A 20,343-nucleotide genomic window follows, 5' to 3' on the forward strand; every position below is an offset into this window, starting at 1 on the left:
TTAAGTTAAATAAAGCGAAGTTCAGAACAGAATTATTTGCTGAGATTTGAGGATGCGGGTAGAAGTATTTAAAGTGCTGACACACTTTTCTCACCACATACAGTAAAGGTGAGACGCATTTTATGGGACTTTAGGGCAAATACAGTAGACGTCAGGATGGCCATGTGCCTCCGTTGAGTTTACAGTAGTGGGAATCCTTTGGTTTCTGAGGGTGTCAGCCAGTGTAATCAGGATCGGTGTAACACACACACACACACAGTGTCTTAGATCCCCTTTCAGAATCGCCCTCCTCCTCCTCTTGTCCTCTTCAGGTCCAAGCTGCTGATGTTATCAAGTGTTTCAGACAGCCTTGTGATTGGCCCATGAGTGTGGGAAAGCATCAGACGCTTCAGACCCATGAGGACAAAGGATTGTAAATGGAGCATGTCTGTGTGTCATCAGTCTGAACTCCAGCATATAGTGTTTATAGGTGATAAAATCATGTTAGGAGAAAGAAACCTGCTGTGGGCTACCCTATATACTTTTTTAATGACACAAAAATGTTACATTAAAGCAATAATTGAATAAAGTAATGCATCAATCTTGCATAATTAAAAAAGTTTGCCTCTTTTAAAGTCAACAAGTGTTTCTGAGGTTGGAGGTCAGCAACTCAAAATGTTGTTACTGAATATAAAACCAATTTGTACTCAATTATTTAATATTCAATCTTATCATACATCAATGTGGCTTTTTTAATATTTAGAAGTTAAAGTTAAACTTAAATGAAAATGAGAAATGGGTTCGCTAAAATAAAATGTTAAGAAGTTTATATTTATATATAAAAAGTTTATATTTTATTCCAGTTACAAATATGTTTTTATGATTTTAGTTAACTAACCCTGAATAATGATAAGCAATGATTTGCATATTACATCTTAAACATGTTCTGGTATTTCCAAACTTATATATATATTGAAGTGATAAAAACCAAGATATGAGACTAATTATCATTCTACATGATTATTTAGCTGTGTGCAATACTATAAATATATCTAATGCATGCAAATATTTCTATTACAATTTGCCCAGTGCTGAACAGAACTGTACACTGCTTTTAGCATAATTTGGTGAATGTTTATGTGCACTCTTAGAAGAAATGGTTCTATTTAGAACCAGAAATGGTTCCATCCCCTGCTTCATATAGAACTCCAATAGAACCATTTTTTTTTTTTTGGTAAAAGGTTCTATTGGCCAAGTATGGAACCCCAGGGTTCTATATAGAACCCAGAGGAACCCTTTTTTAAAGAGTGTATAGAACCTTTTAGGGGTTTCAAATACGTAGCGCTGATAGAACCTTTTAAGGTTCTATATAGAACCTTTTCTTCTAAGAGTGTGGGAACTTCATTGCTATTTATTTAGGACAATATATACACAGTACACATGAATCAAAGGACTTTTAGTAATTAACTGCTTTTATTAAAGGCAATGTTAGACACACAGTGTCTACAATGTTTCAATGCACCGGAGTGCCATCACTAGAACAAATATTGTCTTTCTGTAGCCTTCACAAAAGGCTGTATCAAATGAACGTCCATCAGGACCGTACAAAGAGCTCAGATTCTGAGCAATATCACTGTTTGCAAGCCAAACAACATTAGAACTTGGAAAAAAACACCTTTAGACATATTCACTCAAGGTGAATGTCATGCTAATATAATAGCAATAAAGAAACTCTTATTAAGAGTAAAACAATCGAAACTTCAATATGAAGCGATATTTGCAATGAACATAGAAATATGGAATTGTGAAACCCATTTCCTTCCACAAACTTCACAGCGTGAAGTACCATAAAAGACATTCTTTCAAAAGAAATGAACCTAGAAATATGGAAATGTTTATCTCCTACAATATAAGAGATGGTAAAACCACCATCTAGTTTCGATGTGAAAGTCTTTGATCCTGGAGTCTCTACCAGGGTCTCCAGAGCGGTCTGTGGGCACATGGTTCCTGCTTCACCTTGGTGGGCTGATGGGAAGCTGGAGACGAGTGGATGAGGTCTTTAGCTGATCTCTGGGCTTCTTGGCAGTGGTTCAGATGTTGACGTACAGCGTCCGCCTTGGGGTTGACCGATAGGAAGCTCATGGTTTCCCTCCAACACTGGGAATAGCCGTCAAAGTGGGCTTTCTGTGGAGCTGAAGTCTTGTTCTGCAGCTGCCGTTTCAGGAAGACCACCGTCATCTCCAGGATATCGGCTTTCTCCAGTTTGGTGTTGGGGTCCTGCTGCTGGAACTCCTTCTCCAGCATGGATTTGAGCTGCTCGATGCAGCTGTTGATGCGATCTCTGCGCATCTTTTCCACTGCGGGTTTTCTTAACTGTTGAGGAAAGAGACATTTGCTTAGTTCTTTGCTTCATTTGATCAACATTCATCACAGAATAAAAGAAAAACAATCGATTTTTAAGTGGTAGGTAATACTCACTTTATGTTTCTCCTTGTTGGAAAGTTTGGAGTAGTCATTCGTGTAAGTTGGAGCCATTCTTTCAGATGGAGAGATGTTCCTCTGAGGAGAGCAAGTTGGTTGTGTTGGGAATGAGGGCCGTGCTCCTCTATTTATAGGAGCTCATTAGCATTACAAAGCCATGAGTCCCAGTCAGGATTAGCTTTCCCACACTCTGAGGCCAGTGGGTGAGGCGTCCTCAACAATAGAAGAGGCATCAATTATTTCATGGTTAACTGGCCTCAGGGCTCCCACAGAGGGAATAGTCTTCCACACACCGAACACAACACAGGCAGGTTGCTGTACTTTTATTACCTGGGAACATCGCTGCTCACTGATAAGGCTTCTGCAGATGGGGACTGTAGACATATGATAATTTCCCAAGGGATGCTAAGGACGTATAGATAAGACGTTGCACACCTTATCGGGGAAAGACAGATACAGCTGGCTGATTGAAAAATGATCTTTTTGCACAAATTTTGTAGATTAGATTACACTTATAGTACCATACCATAAATACATGCATATTTTTATAAGAAAATATTTTTTGTGATGGCTCCAACAAACTTCTTCAATCTTCACACACTGACCGGAATGCATTCACTGTGAATGTCAATTAAGCACAATTATCCCGTGCTCTCAAGGATGGCACACTTCTATTGTTCCAGGCCCCCCCTCCCGCCGCCCTGAGAGAATTTTGGGTAATAAATGGACAGATAGTGTGGGAAACCCAGGCTGGCTCCTGCTCACACGTTCTGGAGTCAATAGCTGGAGCCCCTCCTCTGTCCCTCCACAAACACCCTTTGAACTGCCGTTCAGATCAGAGGCGGCGGGACGCGTGTGTGTTCTCACCGGCCTCGGCTCGCATCACCTGCTCATACTCGCCCTCCCGCACACGTCCCATCATCCATGAGCATGTGCGGAAACATCTGCAGCAGAGGCGCAGCCTGACAGGGGCAGTTTGAATGTGGAATTACTAAAAAAATTAAAATAAAAAAAACTGGAACATTATTATAATAAAACCCAAACGATTTTTGGTATTAATCTTAATTTTTTGCATTGTAAAAAATAATGATAATAAAAACCATAAAAATCCGTATAGATATATTAGGGCTGTCAAATCGATTTATCACATCTAAGTTTGTTTATATATGTGTGTATATACATGTATATTATATGCGTGTATTTATTTATATATATATATATATATATATATATACATGAAGAGTTCAGATGCAAAAGCCTCTAAGTGCCATTTGAAATTTTCTTCTAGAATGATCATTTTTATCAAGCATGTGTATTTAAGTTCAGTAATTTCACTTAAATTGCAATGAGGATTACCTATTAATTGTCATTTAAGTGAAATTACTGAACTTGAATATATAAGCTTTCATTTTAGAAGAAAATTTCCAATGGCACTTAGAGGCTTTTGCATCTTAACTCTTCATATATACTTGTATGTTAAATGTGATTAATTGTAATTAAATAGATTTGACGGTACTAATTTATATATAATATAAAGTTATATAATTACATATATAAAGTAATAAACTGCAATGATTTAATTTAATAACAATATGAAATAAAAGATGTTTTTCTTTTTATAATTATTGTGAAGCAAAAGGAATAATAAAATTAAATGGAAAATATATAGTTTTATTTAATTAATGAATAAAATTAAATAAAAATTAATTTATTTTATAAATAAAATAAAATAAATTAATTTTATTTAGTTTATTTAATTAAATAAAATAAAATTTTATTTAATAAAATAAAACGTTATTACGTTACAATGATAAACGTAATAAAAATAAAATGCAATTAAAAAAGTCTGCTCTACTTTTGTAAATAATACTAAAATAAATCGCTCTTACCACAGAGGTACTGCTGAATTTATAATAGTATCTTCAATTTCATTCTATGCTTAATGTTATATCTGATTACACTATTTTAAGGTGTCTTACTGTAATTATAAGTACTGGTTTAGGCTTTTGTAATTATGAATAATTAATAGTTATTACTAACTACACGTATGACACTGTAAAATAAAGTGTTACCCTTTTATTTTATTTTACTCATTTTGGACCAATACAAAAACATTTTCTCGACACTCAAATCATCAACAATATCAATGGACACCATATGCCAGATGTTTTGTTTGTTTTTTTTTTGGAGGGAAACTTGCTGTTTTCTTCAGCGTCTCAGACTCACATTTCTCAACAGTGACTCATCCTGACAGATGACACTGATGGTTTAGAGAATGACGAGCCTTCATTCCACCATAGACCCTCTCATCATTCAGAGGAATAAAGGCCCTGGTGCCATAATAAGACACAAACAGTGTCACACACAAACAGTCGTTGTGTCCAGCTGCAGGTCTCTCGGTGAGGAATGTGTGAGAGCTGTGGTGTGTGTCTGCTTCCCACACTTCAGTCCCATTGAGCGAGCCACCCCACCCTGCCACTGATCCAGCGTGCCTCATTATTCCCTCTCTCAATAGACCATCTGGTCCTCTGCTTGCACACACAAAGCCTCTCGCTCTCCCACACACACCTCAAAGCTGCAGGTATACGCGCTCCTGAGGAGAGATTGATCTGCGCACAATCCCACGACCACAAACAAACATGGAAGCGTGTGTGCATAATACGTTTCTGCATGTCGCAGCATATCTTTACATGCAAATGGACATTCACTGTAAGCCTCAGGTTGCAAATCATATGCAGAAAAACTACAGATGTTTTCGAGATGAATAGATAGAAAATGAATATGCTTTATCTAATCAAAAAATTGTGGCAACAGATTACAAGCAATATTATTAATTAAATTGTACAAATTAGAATTGAGTAATAATTAATCAAATTAATTCCTTAAAAGTTAACCATTTGAAATGAGTAAAACTTACAAAAACAACCAAAAAAACATAAATTGAAGTCACCATTATGGTGATCGGTGTTTGTTTTAAAATTACGGTTTTCTCCTTCCGTGATTCTGCTTGTTAACATCAGGTGTCTTCAATGTTGGCCGTATAAAATAAAGAGTTCTTAATTAATCTTTGACGTCTGTTTGTTTGTTGTAAACTCAACCCGATCTCACGACCAAGTCGTACGAATTCGACGAATGATTAAAAAGTGGCTAATTTGTAACAATTCATACGACCTCACTCTTACGAATTAGTAAGATTTTGCTAAATCGTACATATTTTACGAATTCGACGAATGATTAAAAAGTGGCTAATTCGTAACAATTCATACGACCTCACTCGTACGAATTTGTACGATTTGAATAAACCCACATGATGGTTAGGTTTAGGGGCGGGGTAAGGGCTAGGTCATTCGTGCGAATTCATACGAATTGGCCAATTCGTAAAAATATGTACAATTTAGCAAAATCCTACTAATTCGTACGAGTGAGTTCGTACGAATTACGACACTTTTTAATCATTCGCCGAATTCGTACGAATTGGGCGTGAGATAGTGTTGGTAAACTTTACTCAGTTTAAATGGTTACATTTTAAGGAATAATTTGATTAATTATTACTCAATTCTAATTTGTTAAATTGAATTAATAATATTGCTTGTAATCTGTTGCCACAATTCTATTCTATCTATTAGATAAAGATAGATCATTTGAATATTGTCTTTCTATGCCAAAGGAGAATTCACAATTCAACAACTTCCCTGTTGTTCTCCAAATCTTTCCTTTTTGTCGTTTTGTTTTAATGACCACAAACACCCTGGCAAGACTTCAGGGGTTTCAATGGGGGCAGAAGGTATTGGACAATGTCACATTTTCCCGCTCTAACCGCATCTTTTCAAGCGTTTGTGCTGTGAATGCCAGAGCATGTGATGCTGGAATGCCTCTCACATCATGACCCGAATTCCTCTCCGGCGAGGGGAGGTCAGGGGCTTCCCAGGTCCCCGTTTTTATGAAGAGAGGGACACTTCACACTGGGCACACAGCGCTGAGCATCTGCTTCCCTCACTGTGTGTGTGAGTGTGTGTGTGAGAATGAGAAGAGTGCTGGACAAGGGGGCGCCCACATTCAAAGACCCTTTTGCAGAGTGGGATGGAATGTATTGTGGCTTTACCAGTCGTTTTTGGCGGGAGATGGGAACTGGTGTGGGAACGGAATTTGGGGTTAACTAAACCACAGCACCTCCTGATAGACAGAGAACAAGAGATGCACTTGTTCACAGATCAGAATAAAGAATATTTTGCATTTTTTCTTTTTTTAGTTGGCATTGCAACTCAAATGGAAATGGAACCAAACTCAAATTTTGCAATTACATTTTTTTTTTTCTGAGTAAGATTCATAACACTCCTGTTCGTTGATGAATGAGTTGCAATCCGTGTGCATTATGTCAACAGATTGCATCTCCAACTAATTGGTTTAAAATAACATTATAGTTACCCGAAGCAATTTACAACTGCATGCATAAGTGAGCCAAGTGAACTGAGCATGAACCTTGCATGTGAAAAGCTGGACAAAACGGCTGTCAGCGCTGGGCTTTGCTGACCACACTTTCCCGCGCACAGGAGCCAGCTGTGCTTTTGAGCTCTTCAAAGTCTAATCCTGGAGCCCGTGTTGTCCCAACTTTCCCACAGCAGCTCTTCAATAGGGCCCAATAGAAGTGTGCCGCACTCCCCCCCGCATTAGTAATGCTCTCTCAATGAGGCGACCAGCCCCCCTGCGGATATATTGAGCAATGATTAACAATAATTCATCCTAAAGGGGCTCACTTAACTGTCCTAAAACACTTCTTGATCTTAAATAAGATGATGCAAAATAAGTAACATATGCATAACTGACATTAAAGGGATACAGTTCACCCAAAAAAGGACATTTTGTCATCATTTATTTGTTCCAAACCTGTATGTGTTTCTTTCTTCTGCTAAACACAAAAGAAAATATTTTAAATAATGTTGGTAATCAGACAGTTGATGGACCCCATTGACTTCCATAGTATGGGAAAGAAATTTGCCATTTTTTGGGTGAACTGTTCCTTTAAGGCACTCACAATAGCCTATGTACATTGTCAATACAGCATAAAACATAATATACAACACACTAAAACAAATACTTACTGAATGGCTAAACATTTGGTCGTTGTTATCCTGTAAAATTATTTGAAATCTGAAAAATAAAATAATATTTAGCCAGCTTTAAAAGGCTACTTATAAAATGACATTCCAACACATAGCCTAAAATTAAAACTATCTGTTCCGTTGTTTTGCATATCTTAATATAATACAGGATAGGCTACTATATATATATATATATATATATATATAAACACACACACATACATGCTATATACTGTAGGCCTATACATACATCCATAGCTATATGTGTGTGTTTGTGTTAATTAAGGGCTAAAGATCTATTCATTGTTAGGATTTCAAATAATTGTTCAAGATCTTTTCTGAAGGAGATTTTGAGCGGGATCCTTTGATTTTGAGCGGGAAGCATTTGAAAGTTCTCATAATCTCTTTTCACTGCTCTGATCATCTACTTTCCCGCCGGAACAGCCAAGCACGCTGTCAAAGGCTCGTGCACGCAATTTCAGGCTTTCCATTTACCGCGTGCGCACACGCACACGCACACACGCGCTCCAGCTGTTTTGCTCTATTGTTTTGCAGCAAAGGAGGATCAGGCTAATTTAAACTTTCCCTATTGAACTTTCAGCCACGTTCTGATTGGCTCAAAAGTGTGGGAAACATAAAACACGCAGGAGAGGCGCGTATATAACGGGACTGTTTACCAGTCCAGAAGAAACGCACACACACAACCAAGTGACAGATTGCAGCAAGAATGACTCCGAGTGTTTGCAAAGTGACTCAGACTGGCAGTGATAAAACTAAAGTAAGTATTTACCTTTTTAGGAATTCATTTCCATTACAATTGAATGCTTTTCACAAGAGTGTTTACTTACAATCAGTGGTCTAACCAAACTTTTAACTTTTTTTCCCCCAAGTTGCGGAAACCAGTGGTGGAGAAGATGCGCAGAGATCGTATCAACAGATGCATTGAACAGCTTAAAGTTCTTCTAAAAACCGAGATAAAAGCCAGCCAGCCCTGTTCTAAACTAGAGAAGGCAGATGTCCTGGAGATGGCTGTCATTTACCTGAAGAACAACACATCGCCACTGACAGCGTCTCCAAACGCAGACGCGCATGCGCAGAGCTACGCGGACGGATTCTCCAGGTGCATAGAGGAGACTGCGCGAATCCTGTCGCTTCACAACCAGCAACCGAACAACAAACCACCTTTAAAGGGACACTTTGACAGAACCCAGCGACCCAAACGTGTCAGTGCGCCTGCGCGTAAACACAGCTGTCAGATAGCCGGAGAGCGCGCGCTCTGGAGACCTTGGTGATCTTCATTCATATCATCCTCTTAATAAGGAGAGATAAGAAAACATAGAGAATGTACTGTTTTCTCTACCTAAGTAAAACATTGTTTTTATAAAATGTTGACGTAGGCAGCAGCTGCCATGACGCATGAATGTACCAGTCTACCCCATGCCTGAATCGGAGAGCACGTGTGTCTATCGCTTTACTTCACCCGTGTGGAGATTAACTTCATTTACATATTGTAAAAGAGGGCTGTCACCTCAGTATGTTTCTGCTGAAATAATCTTTTTAATGAGATTTGTAACCGTTAGAGGTGTTAAATCTGTCATATTGATGGGAGTGTGTAAAATTGTCTCATGTTGAGTTCGATAGAAAAAAAAAAATAAAATAAACGGAAACTACACATTTGATTTTTTTATGGGTTTTTATTATTATTATTATTTTTAATTTGTCATAATTTTTTATTTTTTTACCAGATAAGCTAAGAAATGCTGGGTTGTTTCAATCAATTTTGGATCAAAAACGTGCCAAACCCAAACATTGGTTTTGATCATTTAAATTACATTTTTAACCCAATGGTTGGGTTCGTCCATATTTGACCCAAACATGGGTTAAAGCAACCCAGCATTTTTTATAGTGTATTTCATAATATAGAAAACATAAATTAATTAATACCCTAAATGCACATTTTCCACATGAGTTTGCACCCGAGTATACTGTAAAAAATATTTTCAAGATTTGTTATCACAACATATATTTTCTTTTGTCAAATCAACTTTATAATAATTGATTTAGTTGAGATAACTTATTATTTTGAGTTTCTGATGGTTAAATTAATCTCCTTCATTGTATTAACTCACTTTTTCCAGTTCAATCAACTTAAAATTTTAACGCAACCCAGGTTACTTACTTTTTTAAGTTAAACCAACAATATTTTTTACAGTGTAGTAATCACAGCATATTTTCTTGTGTCAAATCAACTTAAATAATTTATTTAGTTCAGATAACATATCATTTTGAGTTTCTGATGGTTAAATTAATCTCCTTCATTGTATTAACTCACTTTTTCCAGTTCAATCAACTTAAAATTTTAAGGCAACCAGGTTACTTACTTTTTTAAGTTAAACCATCAATATTTTTTTACAGTGTAGATTTATTGAATATGAAATGCTTATAAGTTCACTGACAATGTATGTTAGAGTCCCAAGGAGCAAATTACTCGCACACACACACACACATACACTCTAAACAATGCTGGGTTGTTTGAACCCAAATTTGCTTCAAATTTGCTTCATTCTCTAGTAGTGTGACAATAATTCACACTTGGGTTTTCTTGTCATAAAGTGCTGAAAGAGGAACTGACTGCATGAGAGAGGAAAGCGACTGTGTTCTCAGGCCCTCACATGTAGTCCTCTTGATTTTATTGAGTAAAGAAGTGTGTCTCCACAGCCATATCTCCATAAAGCGCTTGTCTGAAGTGTGTCACACTCCTTTGATGGGAGTCATATAAGAATGTGTTACTGTGGGAGCCGGGGAGGTGACCCAACACAAATAAAATGCTTGGTTTGCTTGGTAGTTGATTCGAACACAAATAAAGAAAAGCACAGGCACAAACAACTTTTGTATAAGTGTAACTTGATGACAAGGAATTATTCCCTCTCTCTCGATGTTTTCAGCAGTTCTTTTGCTTCTTGTGCTTTCAGGTCATAAAACACAAAGTGTGTCTGGCAAAATAGGCAAAATATGAGTCAAGTACTAAAGTAGTGTATAAATATTACTTTTAAATCATTTAAATCATATTTTTGTTTGGAAGTCTACACATGATAAATTCTTGTTAGAGGTAAATATGTTCACTCGGGCCTTATTCTGTCATAAACCTGCGCTCTATAGTGATAAAACACTACTTAAACATTTAAGGTGTTGGCAGCAAGTCTGAATAGGAAATATACCAGATAGTATCTGTATTAAGGCCCTGAAAGTCTTCTTCTAAAGTTTGTAATATGCAGAATAACACGTATATCCATCATCCACACCACGTGTTTATTGAGGCACAGTAACTTTTCAGATATTTTGACCAGGTTAATATCTTGCTGGGACGGTCATTTTCACAAAACTAAAAACATTTCCTCATATTCGGCTTCACACTTGCATGTAAATGATATTAGAATGCTACAGATTTAAACTTATTAAAATTTCAAATGGATCAGTATAAATCTAACAATACAATTACACGATAGAACTCACTGGATAGGATATAGCGCATTTTGAAAGAAGAAAATCACACAGTGAAATTATGACTCAGTGCGTTTGTTTGAATTGAGCATCTCTTCAGTGATGTCTAAAGTCTGTGTGGACACCAGAGGCAGCGAGTTTCTTGAGTACATTCACACTAGCTGGTTTCTGGTGGTTTGCATGTTGAAAGTCTTGTTTAGTTTTGTTCTGACAGTCTTAAACCCCTCTCAACTGTGTTTTCAGTATGATGGGACGATTAAGACGGGGTTTGATTGCTTTACGAGTGTTGATGGAGGGGTTCAGGGCGGTACGGTCGTGATCTCTTAGCCCATGTAGGGATATTTCCAGTCTGTAAGTGGCACGTATGTCTGCTTGACAACCTGTGGGGACGTCCATCGGAGGACATAGTGTGGGCCACCGGGCTTGTCGTTGGTGCCTGAAAACATTAACAAAAAGCATGAGATGTGAACTTTATATTTTTATTAAAACGCTTGAATTATTCAGCAAAAACCTGTATAATATTTGAGCTAGAACTACTTTTCAAGCTGAATTAACTAGTGATACGTACTGTGGAAGCACTTATGTGGAAGCTTGTTTCCACATCAAAATGAAAAATAAAAAAGGTAATTGGGACTTTTTATCTCACATTTCTTAGGAAAAAAATTATAGAAGCTTGTTTCCATCACAGAATAAAATTATTTTTAAATTATTATTAATTTATTATATAATTTATGAATTATTATTAAAGTAATTGCTTCTAATTATCTTACAATTCTGATTTGTTTTTGTTTTGTTAAATTGCAACTGTGAGTTTACATCTCGCAATTCTGACTTTGTAACTTTATAATTGAGTTGTAAACTTGCAATTGTGAGAAAAAGAGTCCGAATTTTGAGATAAAAATTAACAATTACCTCTTTTTGTCTGTGGAGGAAACAAGCTCCTGTAGTTATGACATTGAAGGTGAAATTATGCATATACAGTTGCACAGATAAGGGCAGTAAGGGATTTGAATCACAATAGTCTAATGCTAACATGTTAAGAGTGTCATTTGGCTATAGTTTAAGTATAGTAAGAGTGTGTTTTTGCCTATAGATTTTAGGTTTTTGATGGAGAACTCAATTATTTTGACTTTAAATGATGCCAGTGATTGATTCACTTGATTGAATCTGGATCATTCCTTCAGTCGGTCAATGGTATTTGGTTTTACCTGATGCTCTGGCGCCACCAAATGGCTGCTGGGCCACAATGGATCCTGTAGATTTGTCATTGATGTAATAGTTTCCAGCAGCGTTTCTCAAGACCTTTCCTGCCTCATCAATAACAGCCCTAAAACAAGCAATTAGATTACATAGGCTTGTTAAAGATACAAGTCTAGCGCAGAGATATGAGTGTCTGGACATTTTTGTTGAAAAGCTGGGAATGTGCTGATCTGGGTTGCTTAACTTAATCAAATGACATGGTGCAACACTCACTTGTCTTGGGCAAAGACGGCTCCTGTCAGTGCATACGGAGAAGTGTTGTCTATTAAGTGCAGGACCTTCTTGTAGTCAGATTCAGGGTAAACGTAAACTGTGAGGATGGGCCCAAAGATCTCCTGAAAAAGCGAATTAATGTTTTATATTCACCGTTTTTGACTCTTATATTTTCACACATTTTAAAAACATTACTCGTTTTCCATCAAGTAAATTAAAGACGACCTATTATGTCCATTTTTTGAAGTCTTGATCTTGTTTTTGGCCTCTACTAGAATATTTACATGCTTGAATGTTTAAAGACACATATTAAAGCAAATAGGGGACATACTGCTCTCAGTATCTAGATCCGGGTGATTGTGGGTAGACCATCCAAGCGTTAAATGAGGTTAAATGGAAGAGATTGTTTATCTAAACAAACCAAAGTCCACCCATTCACCGTCCTGAGCCTGTGTGTGTGTGTGTGTGAGTGAGTGCAATCCTGGTCAAAAACCAAACAAAGGTCGGAGCCGCTGTGCCTTAAATTGCCTGAAAATGCTTGATTTTTATACCTCATTCATGATTTTCTCCTGTGGGTCGGTGGTTTCAATGATTGTGGGTTCCACGAAATATCCTTTTTTATCATCACAATTTCCTCCAGCGATGATCTTCAGATGTGGAGAGGATCTGGCATGTTCCAGATATTTCTTGTTTCTGGAGAAGGACTTGGAAATAAAATACATTGTGTTTTATACTTTGACAAAAGAGAACATTAAGCTTTGTCAATGGATAAACAGGTAGCTGGCTTGTACCTTGTCATCGATAACTGCTGAGAGGAAAGTGCCGAAATCTTCGACTGGCTGTGAAGTGAAACAGAAAAATGTCACATGAATACTTTTGGACTATAGTGAGCAGACATTAAAGGAGTAGTTCACTTTTAAAAAAACTTTTGCTGATAATTTACTCGCCCCCGTGTCATCCAAGATGTCCATGTCTTTCTTTCCTCAGTCGAAAAGAAATTAAGGTTTTTGATGAAAACATTCCAGGATTTTCTCCATATAATGGACTTCAATGGGGTCCAAACGGGTCAAGGTCCAAAAGACACTTTCAGTGCAAACTGTTCAAAGGGCTTTAAATGATTCCAGACGTTGAATAAGGGTCTTATCAAGCACGTTTGTGACTCTCCTGAATGAACAAATCAACAAATCTTTTCCGAGTCATTTGGTTCATTCATGAACGTATTCACTCAGAAAAAGATTTGTTGTATTTAACGAACGAGTTCGAACAGAAGAGTCACGAACGTGCATTACAAAACAGCAAGGTGAGCATTTGAGCTTATAAAACTTAAATAACTTTGATTATTTTATTTTTTTAATGAGCGATCATTTCGTTTGATAAGACTCTTATTCATCGTCTGGAATCGTTTAAAGCCCTTTGAACAGTTTGCAGTTTGCACTGAAACTCTCTTTTGGACCTTGAACCGTTTGGACCCCATTGATGTCCATTATATGGAGAAAAATCCTGGAATGTTTTCATCAAAAACCTTCATTTCTTTTCGACTGAAGAAAGAAAGTCATGGACATCTTGGATGACATGGGGGTGAGTAAATTATCAGCACAAGTGTTTTTTTTAAAAAGTGAACTACTCCTTTAAAACATACAACCATGACCGCCAGTAATAAACAAACCCAAACTCTTCGACTTACGTCTCCCATTTTGATCAGTTTGTGCACATCCAGGAGTCCCTGTCTGATCTGAGGCCACAGTGAGTCTGGCACGTATATCCTGGAGCAGGCCGAACACTTCTGTCCTCCGTACTCAAACGCTGAGCGGATGGTGCCGGTCACCACACTCTTAACGTCTGCGGACTTGTGCACAAAGTGGAAGTTCTTGCCACCGCATTCTAAAACGTGAAATTAAAAAAAATATTTTAGAATTTCAAATGTTACACATCATCAATAGAATTGAATTCTCAATGGAACGGAAAACACAAACCTCCAGCGACACGAGGGAAATTCCTGTAGATATCCAGATTCTGGGCGACCTGCTTCCACAACCGTTTAAAGGTTCTGGAGATGGTACAGGACAGTCAGATTGGAACAGTATAAAAGTCAGGAAACTTTTAACTAGGCTTGGTCTACGTCTGGAAAAACCATATACATCTTAAAGGCGCTATATGTATTTTTAGCGGCCTCTATAGGTGATGTTTCATATTTCAAACAATTTTTACAAGAGCAAGTCTTATTTGTGTCGTCAAGCTCATTACACAACTGTTCAAAAGTAAATAAAGTAATGTTATTCTGCAAGGATGCATTAAATTGATCAAAAATGACAGTAAAGACACTTATAATGTTGCAAAAGATTTTTCTTTTAAATAAATGGTGTTTTTTTTCTATTCATCAGAGACTCCTGTAAAATATATCACGGTTTCCATAAAAATACAACATTTTTAACATTGATAATAATAATATAGTAATGCTAAGTAAGGGCCTGTTGACATATCGCGTCTTTTGCGCGCTCAAGTTTGTTATTTCAAATGTAGCCGCGCTCATAATGGAAGTGACGAAGTCGCGGTGCGACGCGCTCGTTTTTTTTCCAAGCGCTTCCGCACCGCATCGCGCCATCGAGATAAAAACATCTCAACTTTTCAGAATGCCGCTAGCGCACCATAAGCGCACAGTAGGTCACATGACGAACCAAACGGAGCGCAACCGCCCTAGCGCTTTGGGAAAAGGAAAATGCGGCGCGCCCAGCGTTTTCTACGCGTTTTAGGCGCTATATGTGAATCCGGCCTAACGCTGCTGAAAATTACAGCTTTGACCACAGGAATATTAAAAAATATTCAAATAGAAGTTATTTTAAATAAAAAACAATACAACAGTTTTACTGTATTTTTGATCAAATAAATGAAGAAAAACGTTAAAATCTTTCAAAAACAAAAACTTTTGAACAGTTTTAAAATTAAAATTTCAACAATACAAAAAACTCTCCCTTTGCCAAGTCTGACAAAACTTAACCCAGACAGAATGTTACACTAAGAGTACATGTACTATAACCGAGTCAGCCGTTAGAAAGAGACGTACGGGACACTGCCAGTGAAGTTAATGCCAGCCAGGTGCTCAGAGGACGTGATGGTGTCTCCAAACACGGGACCGTCAGCTGGGACAAACTGGATGATATTGGGTGGCAATCCACACTCTCTCAGGATCTTATAGACGGCGTAGCTGGCCGACATAGCCGTGTCACTGGGTTTCCACAACACCACGTTACCCTGAACGCAGATTTGTGACGAAGTCAGGGTTAGAAAGTGTCAGTGCATGTCATTGCAAATATTATCAAATTGACTGCACTGACACCATCAGATGAGAACAAAACTGGATAATGGCAGTAATGTCTTATAGCAGAATTGAATTGATGAGCTTTTCTCTGTTATTGAACTGAGCTGAATATACTATTGTCTTTTTACAGCTGAAATTGAATTTGTTTCATAATCAAAGAATTTTGCAACATTAACACTCTCGATACATTGTGTATTGTATAAAGCGCTATATAAATAATCTTGACAACATCTAACCATGATGGCAGGGGTGCCGGCAAGGTTTCCACCAATCGCTGTGAAGTTGAATGGCGCAACAGCAGCTACAAATCCCTGAAACAAGTCGAATTCAAGTCAATACCCAAATCCGTTACGTAATTATCAGACTATTCAGGAAACGCCACAGTAGGGAGCTCACCTCTAACCCGCGGTACAGCATTGTGTTGGTACTTCCATCGCTGTCTAACGGCTGCTGGTGTTCCAGCTCGATCGCATGTTTGGCATTGAACCTGAAGAAGTCGATGAGTTCTGCCGCAGCGTCAATCTCAGCCTGGACCACGGTCTTACCCTGAGGACATCAGGAACGGATTGTCTAAGATCATTGGGAAGCCAGCAAACATAACCCCCCCAGACGAGTTAGCATCAGACAACTCGTGATGAAGCAGCAACCGCCCCCAAATGTGCAAAGCTCTCAGATCCAGGGGTTGTGAAGACGCACCTGTCCGATCATGGTCTTGGCCAGAACGTCTGCTCTCTCGGGTCCACTGATGATGTCAGCAGCTTTGAAGAAGATCTGGGCTCGATCTGCAACCGGCGTCAGATCCCATTCCCTCCGAGCAGCTACTGAGGCCTCAATGGCTTTATTTATCAGCTCCTATACACACAAACCAGACCAAATGACGACGCAAAATAAAACCTTTGAAATGGTTTCATTATCCTGAAGTGTTCAATAAAATCTCTGGTATTTTGAAGTTATAATTTACACTAAAAACTAGGGCTGGGTTCAGATGTTCAAATTCGATTCGATTTCGATTCGCAAGCTCTCATTTCGATTCTCAATTCGATTTTCGATTCTCGATTCCTAATTCGATTCTCGATTTGACTATAATGAATATAGATGTAATACAAATCCTATATTTATAAAAAAAAGAACAGTGGGCATAAGTTTACAAGTGGTTAATTAAGAGTTTATGCAACACATGGAAGCTTGATTTCAATCTTTGAATTAAAATGAAAAAGCAATACAAAAACAATAGAATAAAGACACAAATAAAGAGACATAAAAAGAAAAAAGTTTTGGCGGTATTTTAGGAGAAATACTACAGAAACTGAAGTAAATCAATGTAAAATAACCCAGGATAGTCTTTTAGTCCTGACTGAATTAAATACAGAGGCCATTAATTCTGATTGCTTACAATTAAGGGTATATTATGTTGTTATGACAACAGAATTAAAGACATACATATGGCTGCGTTCACTTAAAGAACTAGTGAACGTATCCATTACTGTTTCATTATACTGTCTGTCACATGTGTTTTATGCTTATTTAAGACATAACCGACTGTATTTACGAGATTACTCACCAAGACCAGAGTTTTGACATCATTTTGCGTGTTTTTTACAAAAAAGAACTTAAGTTACTGACGAGCTGTTTGTGAGGCGCATTTAGGCTTTACTGTATGTGCACGCAGTGAAAAACGAGCACAGGATAGTTTAAATTGATTCAATGTCTAAACTGGTAAAACTTAAAAAGACGTGGAAATGATAACGTTAACGTTAGTTAATATGCAAGTGAATATTCCGTTATGCCCCGACATCTAAACACGAGTGTGTATTGTATGTATAGCCCTGAATATGGAAAAAATCGATTTGTGGCCGTTGAGTATCGATTTTGAATCGACCCCATTTTAAAAATCGATTTTTTTGCCCAGCCCTACTAAAAACATACTGTACCTTATCAGCGTAGCAGAACTTGGACACTTTGTGAGAGTGGTTGAAGGGCTGTGAAGAAAAAAGGAACTAATTAATATAGTATCACTAACTAAACTAATGATTTAATAGAACAATAACTCAATATCTATATACATGTATGATGTACATCAATGTAACATAATTATTTAAATTGTGAGTTAAAAACTGGCCTGTGATTGTATAGCGGCAGAGAGAAGTTAATATAATAAATATTGCCGTAAATTGAAATGATTTTATTTCAAGTGCAATAGAAAAATATGATAATAATTGGATCTTAAATGTTCATTTAAATGTATGTTGTTGTGCATGGCACAATATTAATGATAAACGTAATATTTCATGCTGTGATGAACTCCAGCGGTACCGACGACTAATTTACTGTAAAAGAGCTACAGATCACATGTTCGTACAGAAACCAGAGGAATGATTAACTCACAGACAGCTGGTATCTGATATCTTTGGTCCACACTTCTTCATTTCCAATCACACATGGAATCTCTTCTGTCTTTCCCTTCAGGTTTTGTAACGCCTGATGATCAAATTAAAACAGAGACGGTTAGTCAGATATGCAGCTTCAGTGTGTGAGAACATCCGAGTCAATGTGTGTGTGTGTGTTTCACCTTCTCCAGGTCTGATCTCTCTTTACTGCCCTTTTTAAACCCGAGCACAGGCTCATTCTTCACCTCCACAGCTGCGCACGAGAAGGTCTTGAACCTGCAGAGAAACAAGCTTGCTGTTATCCAAGTCTTCAATATTTCTCAGTGAATCCGTGGGCTTCTTCTTTAGTCTCGTTTGGTCACGCAAAACACAAGCCTTTCAATCAGTAACTTGTATAAAGTCATCTAGACAGAATGGCTTCAAGAATAACTTGTTGTAAATCCATAACAGGAGACAATTGGGTCACTTTAGTTTTTAATGCATCCAGCTGAAAGACAGCTAAAATAATAAATATTATTTAAAATAATATCACTATGTTAAAAGCGTATTAAAACACTTGTCGAAATAAACAAAAAATAATTTATAAGTGTATATAGTTCCAGTCAAAGTTTGCAAACATTCATATATTTTAAATTTTTTTTTTTAAGGAAGTCTCTTATGCTCATCAAGGCTGCATTTATTTGATTAAAAATAGAGTAAAAACAGTAATATTGTGATTATTACAATTTAAAATAATGGTTTTCTATTTTTATATTATTTGATTTCTGTGATCAAAGCTGAATTTTCAGCGTCATTACTCCAGCCTTCAGTGTCACATGATCCTTCAGAAATCACTCTAATGATTATTTATTTAATAATCATATCTTTCGAAACATTTCTTTGAATACATTTCTTTATTATTTGAAATGTAAAAAAGAACTGCATTCTTTTGTAACTATATACACTCCAGTTCAAAAGTTTGGGGTCAGTAGTTTTCTATCTGTCTTTAAAAAAAAAAAGAAATTAATACTTTTAACCAGCTAGGATGATAAATTGATAAAAGTGATAGTAAAGAAATGGTTCAATGTTGCAATGTTTCCTTTGTATAGTCTTTCAGTATGTGTATTATGCTTATGAATAGCTTGATCTACAGTAAAAACAATGAGGCACTTGTGTAAATAGAGCTCAGCAACCTAACAGTGGGACGACAAGTTTCTTGAGCCATTACATTACATAACACTGTCTGCCTGCCTATTAGCACGTAAAACGCAAACCTACACACATCACATGATAATGCACAAGCATACGATTATAATTTTCAACGCACAGCATGAAAAATGTCAAATAGGCATTAAGACTCTCTCAGAGTGAAAGTCATGTGTAAGTCCATGTGCAATCGCATACATACCCCTTCCAAGACTGACAGATGACAGATCTCACTCGTAGCATGTTTAATCCGGACGTACAGGGGAAGGAGAGATCTCACATATATTACAAATAATATATATATATATATATTTATCCTTTTGCTGAGGAACTATAGCGCTAAAGTAGTATTATAATACTTGTACTACTCTCCAAGATCACAGACGACATCACATGAATGGAGAACTACCACTTCCGGGATAGGGGGGATATCATGACAGGCGAAATGTGTTGAGCTGTTACATTTCATAACATTTTTTTTTCTCATACAAATAGACACTGGTGATTAACTGTTTTATTTAAAATAGTAAAGGTACGTTTACCGGCTTATTATAAACAAATATATAATAAATTCAAGTTAAGCGGCGCCCCTGTTGTTCATAAATGGGACAGTCAAGAGGGCGAATCTCTCACTAGCCAATCAGCTTTCGAGACGTTCTGATCCAAGTAAAACATGAGTCGTTTTTCATACTATTTATAAAATATTAAAATGTTACGCTCATTTGCAAATATTGTTGTTTTTTTTCCCGCAGTCAAAATTAGGAGTTTAATCAGTACAGAACTAAATGTTTAAACACACACACACACACACACACATTATATATATATATATATATATATATATATATATATATTTAGAATTCGGGTGCAGTTTTTACTGTCCATTATCAGTCAAATAAAGTCTAAAATAAAATAATTAGTA

General features: G+C 37.0%; 3 protein-coding genes across 3 annotated transcripts; 1 reads left to right on the forward strand and 2 right to left on the reverse strand.

The window, feature by feature from the left end:
* Positions 1-1,433: 1,433 nt before the first annotated feature.
* Positions 1,434-2,771, reverse strand: LOC120480655 (transcription factor HES-5). The gene is made up of 2 exons (XM_039673946.2): positions 2,458-2,771; positions 1,434-2,352 (listed from the first exon to the last, which is right to left on the reverse strand). Exons 1-2 carry the CDS (start codon positions 2,512-2,514, stop codon positions 1,948-1,950), a joined length of 462 nt encoding a protein of 153 aa, XP_039529880.2. The 5' UTR covers positions 2,515-2,771; the 3' UTR covers positions 1,434-1,947.
* A 5,396-nt stretch (positions 2,772-8,167) lies between these two features.
* On the forward strand, positions 8,168-9,229 carry her2 (hairy-related 2). Its single transcript, XM_039674147.2, has 2 exons — positions 8,168-8,337; positions 8,450-9,229. The coding sequence occupies exons 1-2, from the start codon at positions 8,287-8,289 to the stop codon at positions 8,849-8,851; spliced, it is 453 nt and encodes a 150-aa protein (XP_039530081.2). The 5' UTR covers positions 8,168-8,286; the 3' UTR covers positions 8,852-9,229.
* Positions 9,230-10,847: 1,618 nt separating this feature from the next.
* Positions 10,848-19,804, reverse strand: aldh4a1 (aldehyde dehydrogenase 4 family, member A1). Its single transcript, XM_039673898.2, has 15 exons — positions 19,624-19,804; positions 18,419-18,512; positions 18,235-18,327; positions 17,781-17,828; positions 16,546-16,701; positions 16,246-16,395; positions 16,086-16,160; positions 15,595-15,782; positions 14,507-14,580; positions 14,218-14,414; positions 13,325-13,372; positions 13,085-13,237; positions 12,534-12,655; positions 12,269-12,387; positions 10,848-11,496 (listed from the first exon to the last, which is right to left on the reverse strand). The coding sequence occupies exons 1-15, from the start codon at positions 19,662-19,664 to the stop codon at positions 11,384-11,386; spliced, it is 1,671 nt and encodes a 556-aa protein (XP_039529832.2). The 5' UTR covers positions 19,665-19,804; the 3' UTR covers positions 10,848-11,383.
* Positions 19,805-20,343: the final 539 nt, after the last annotated feature.

This window comes from Pimephales promelas, chromosome 21 (genome assembly GCF_988280905.1).
Source record: "Pimephales promelas chromosome 21, fPimPro1.hap1.1, whole genome shotgun sequence".
In the NCBI taxonomy this organism is placed as follows: Eukaryota; Metazoa; Chordata; class Actinopteri; order Cypriniformes; family Leuciscidae; genus Pimephales; species Pimephales promelas.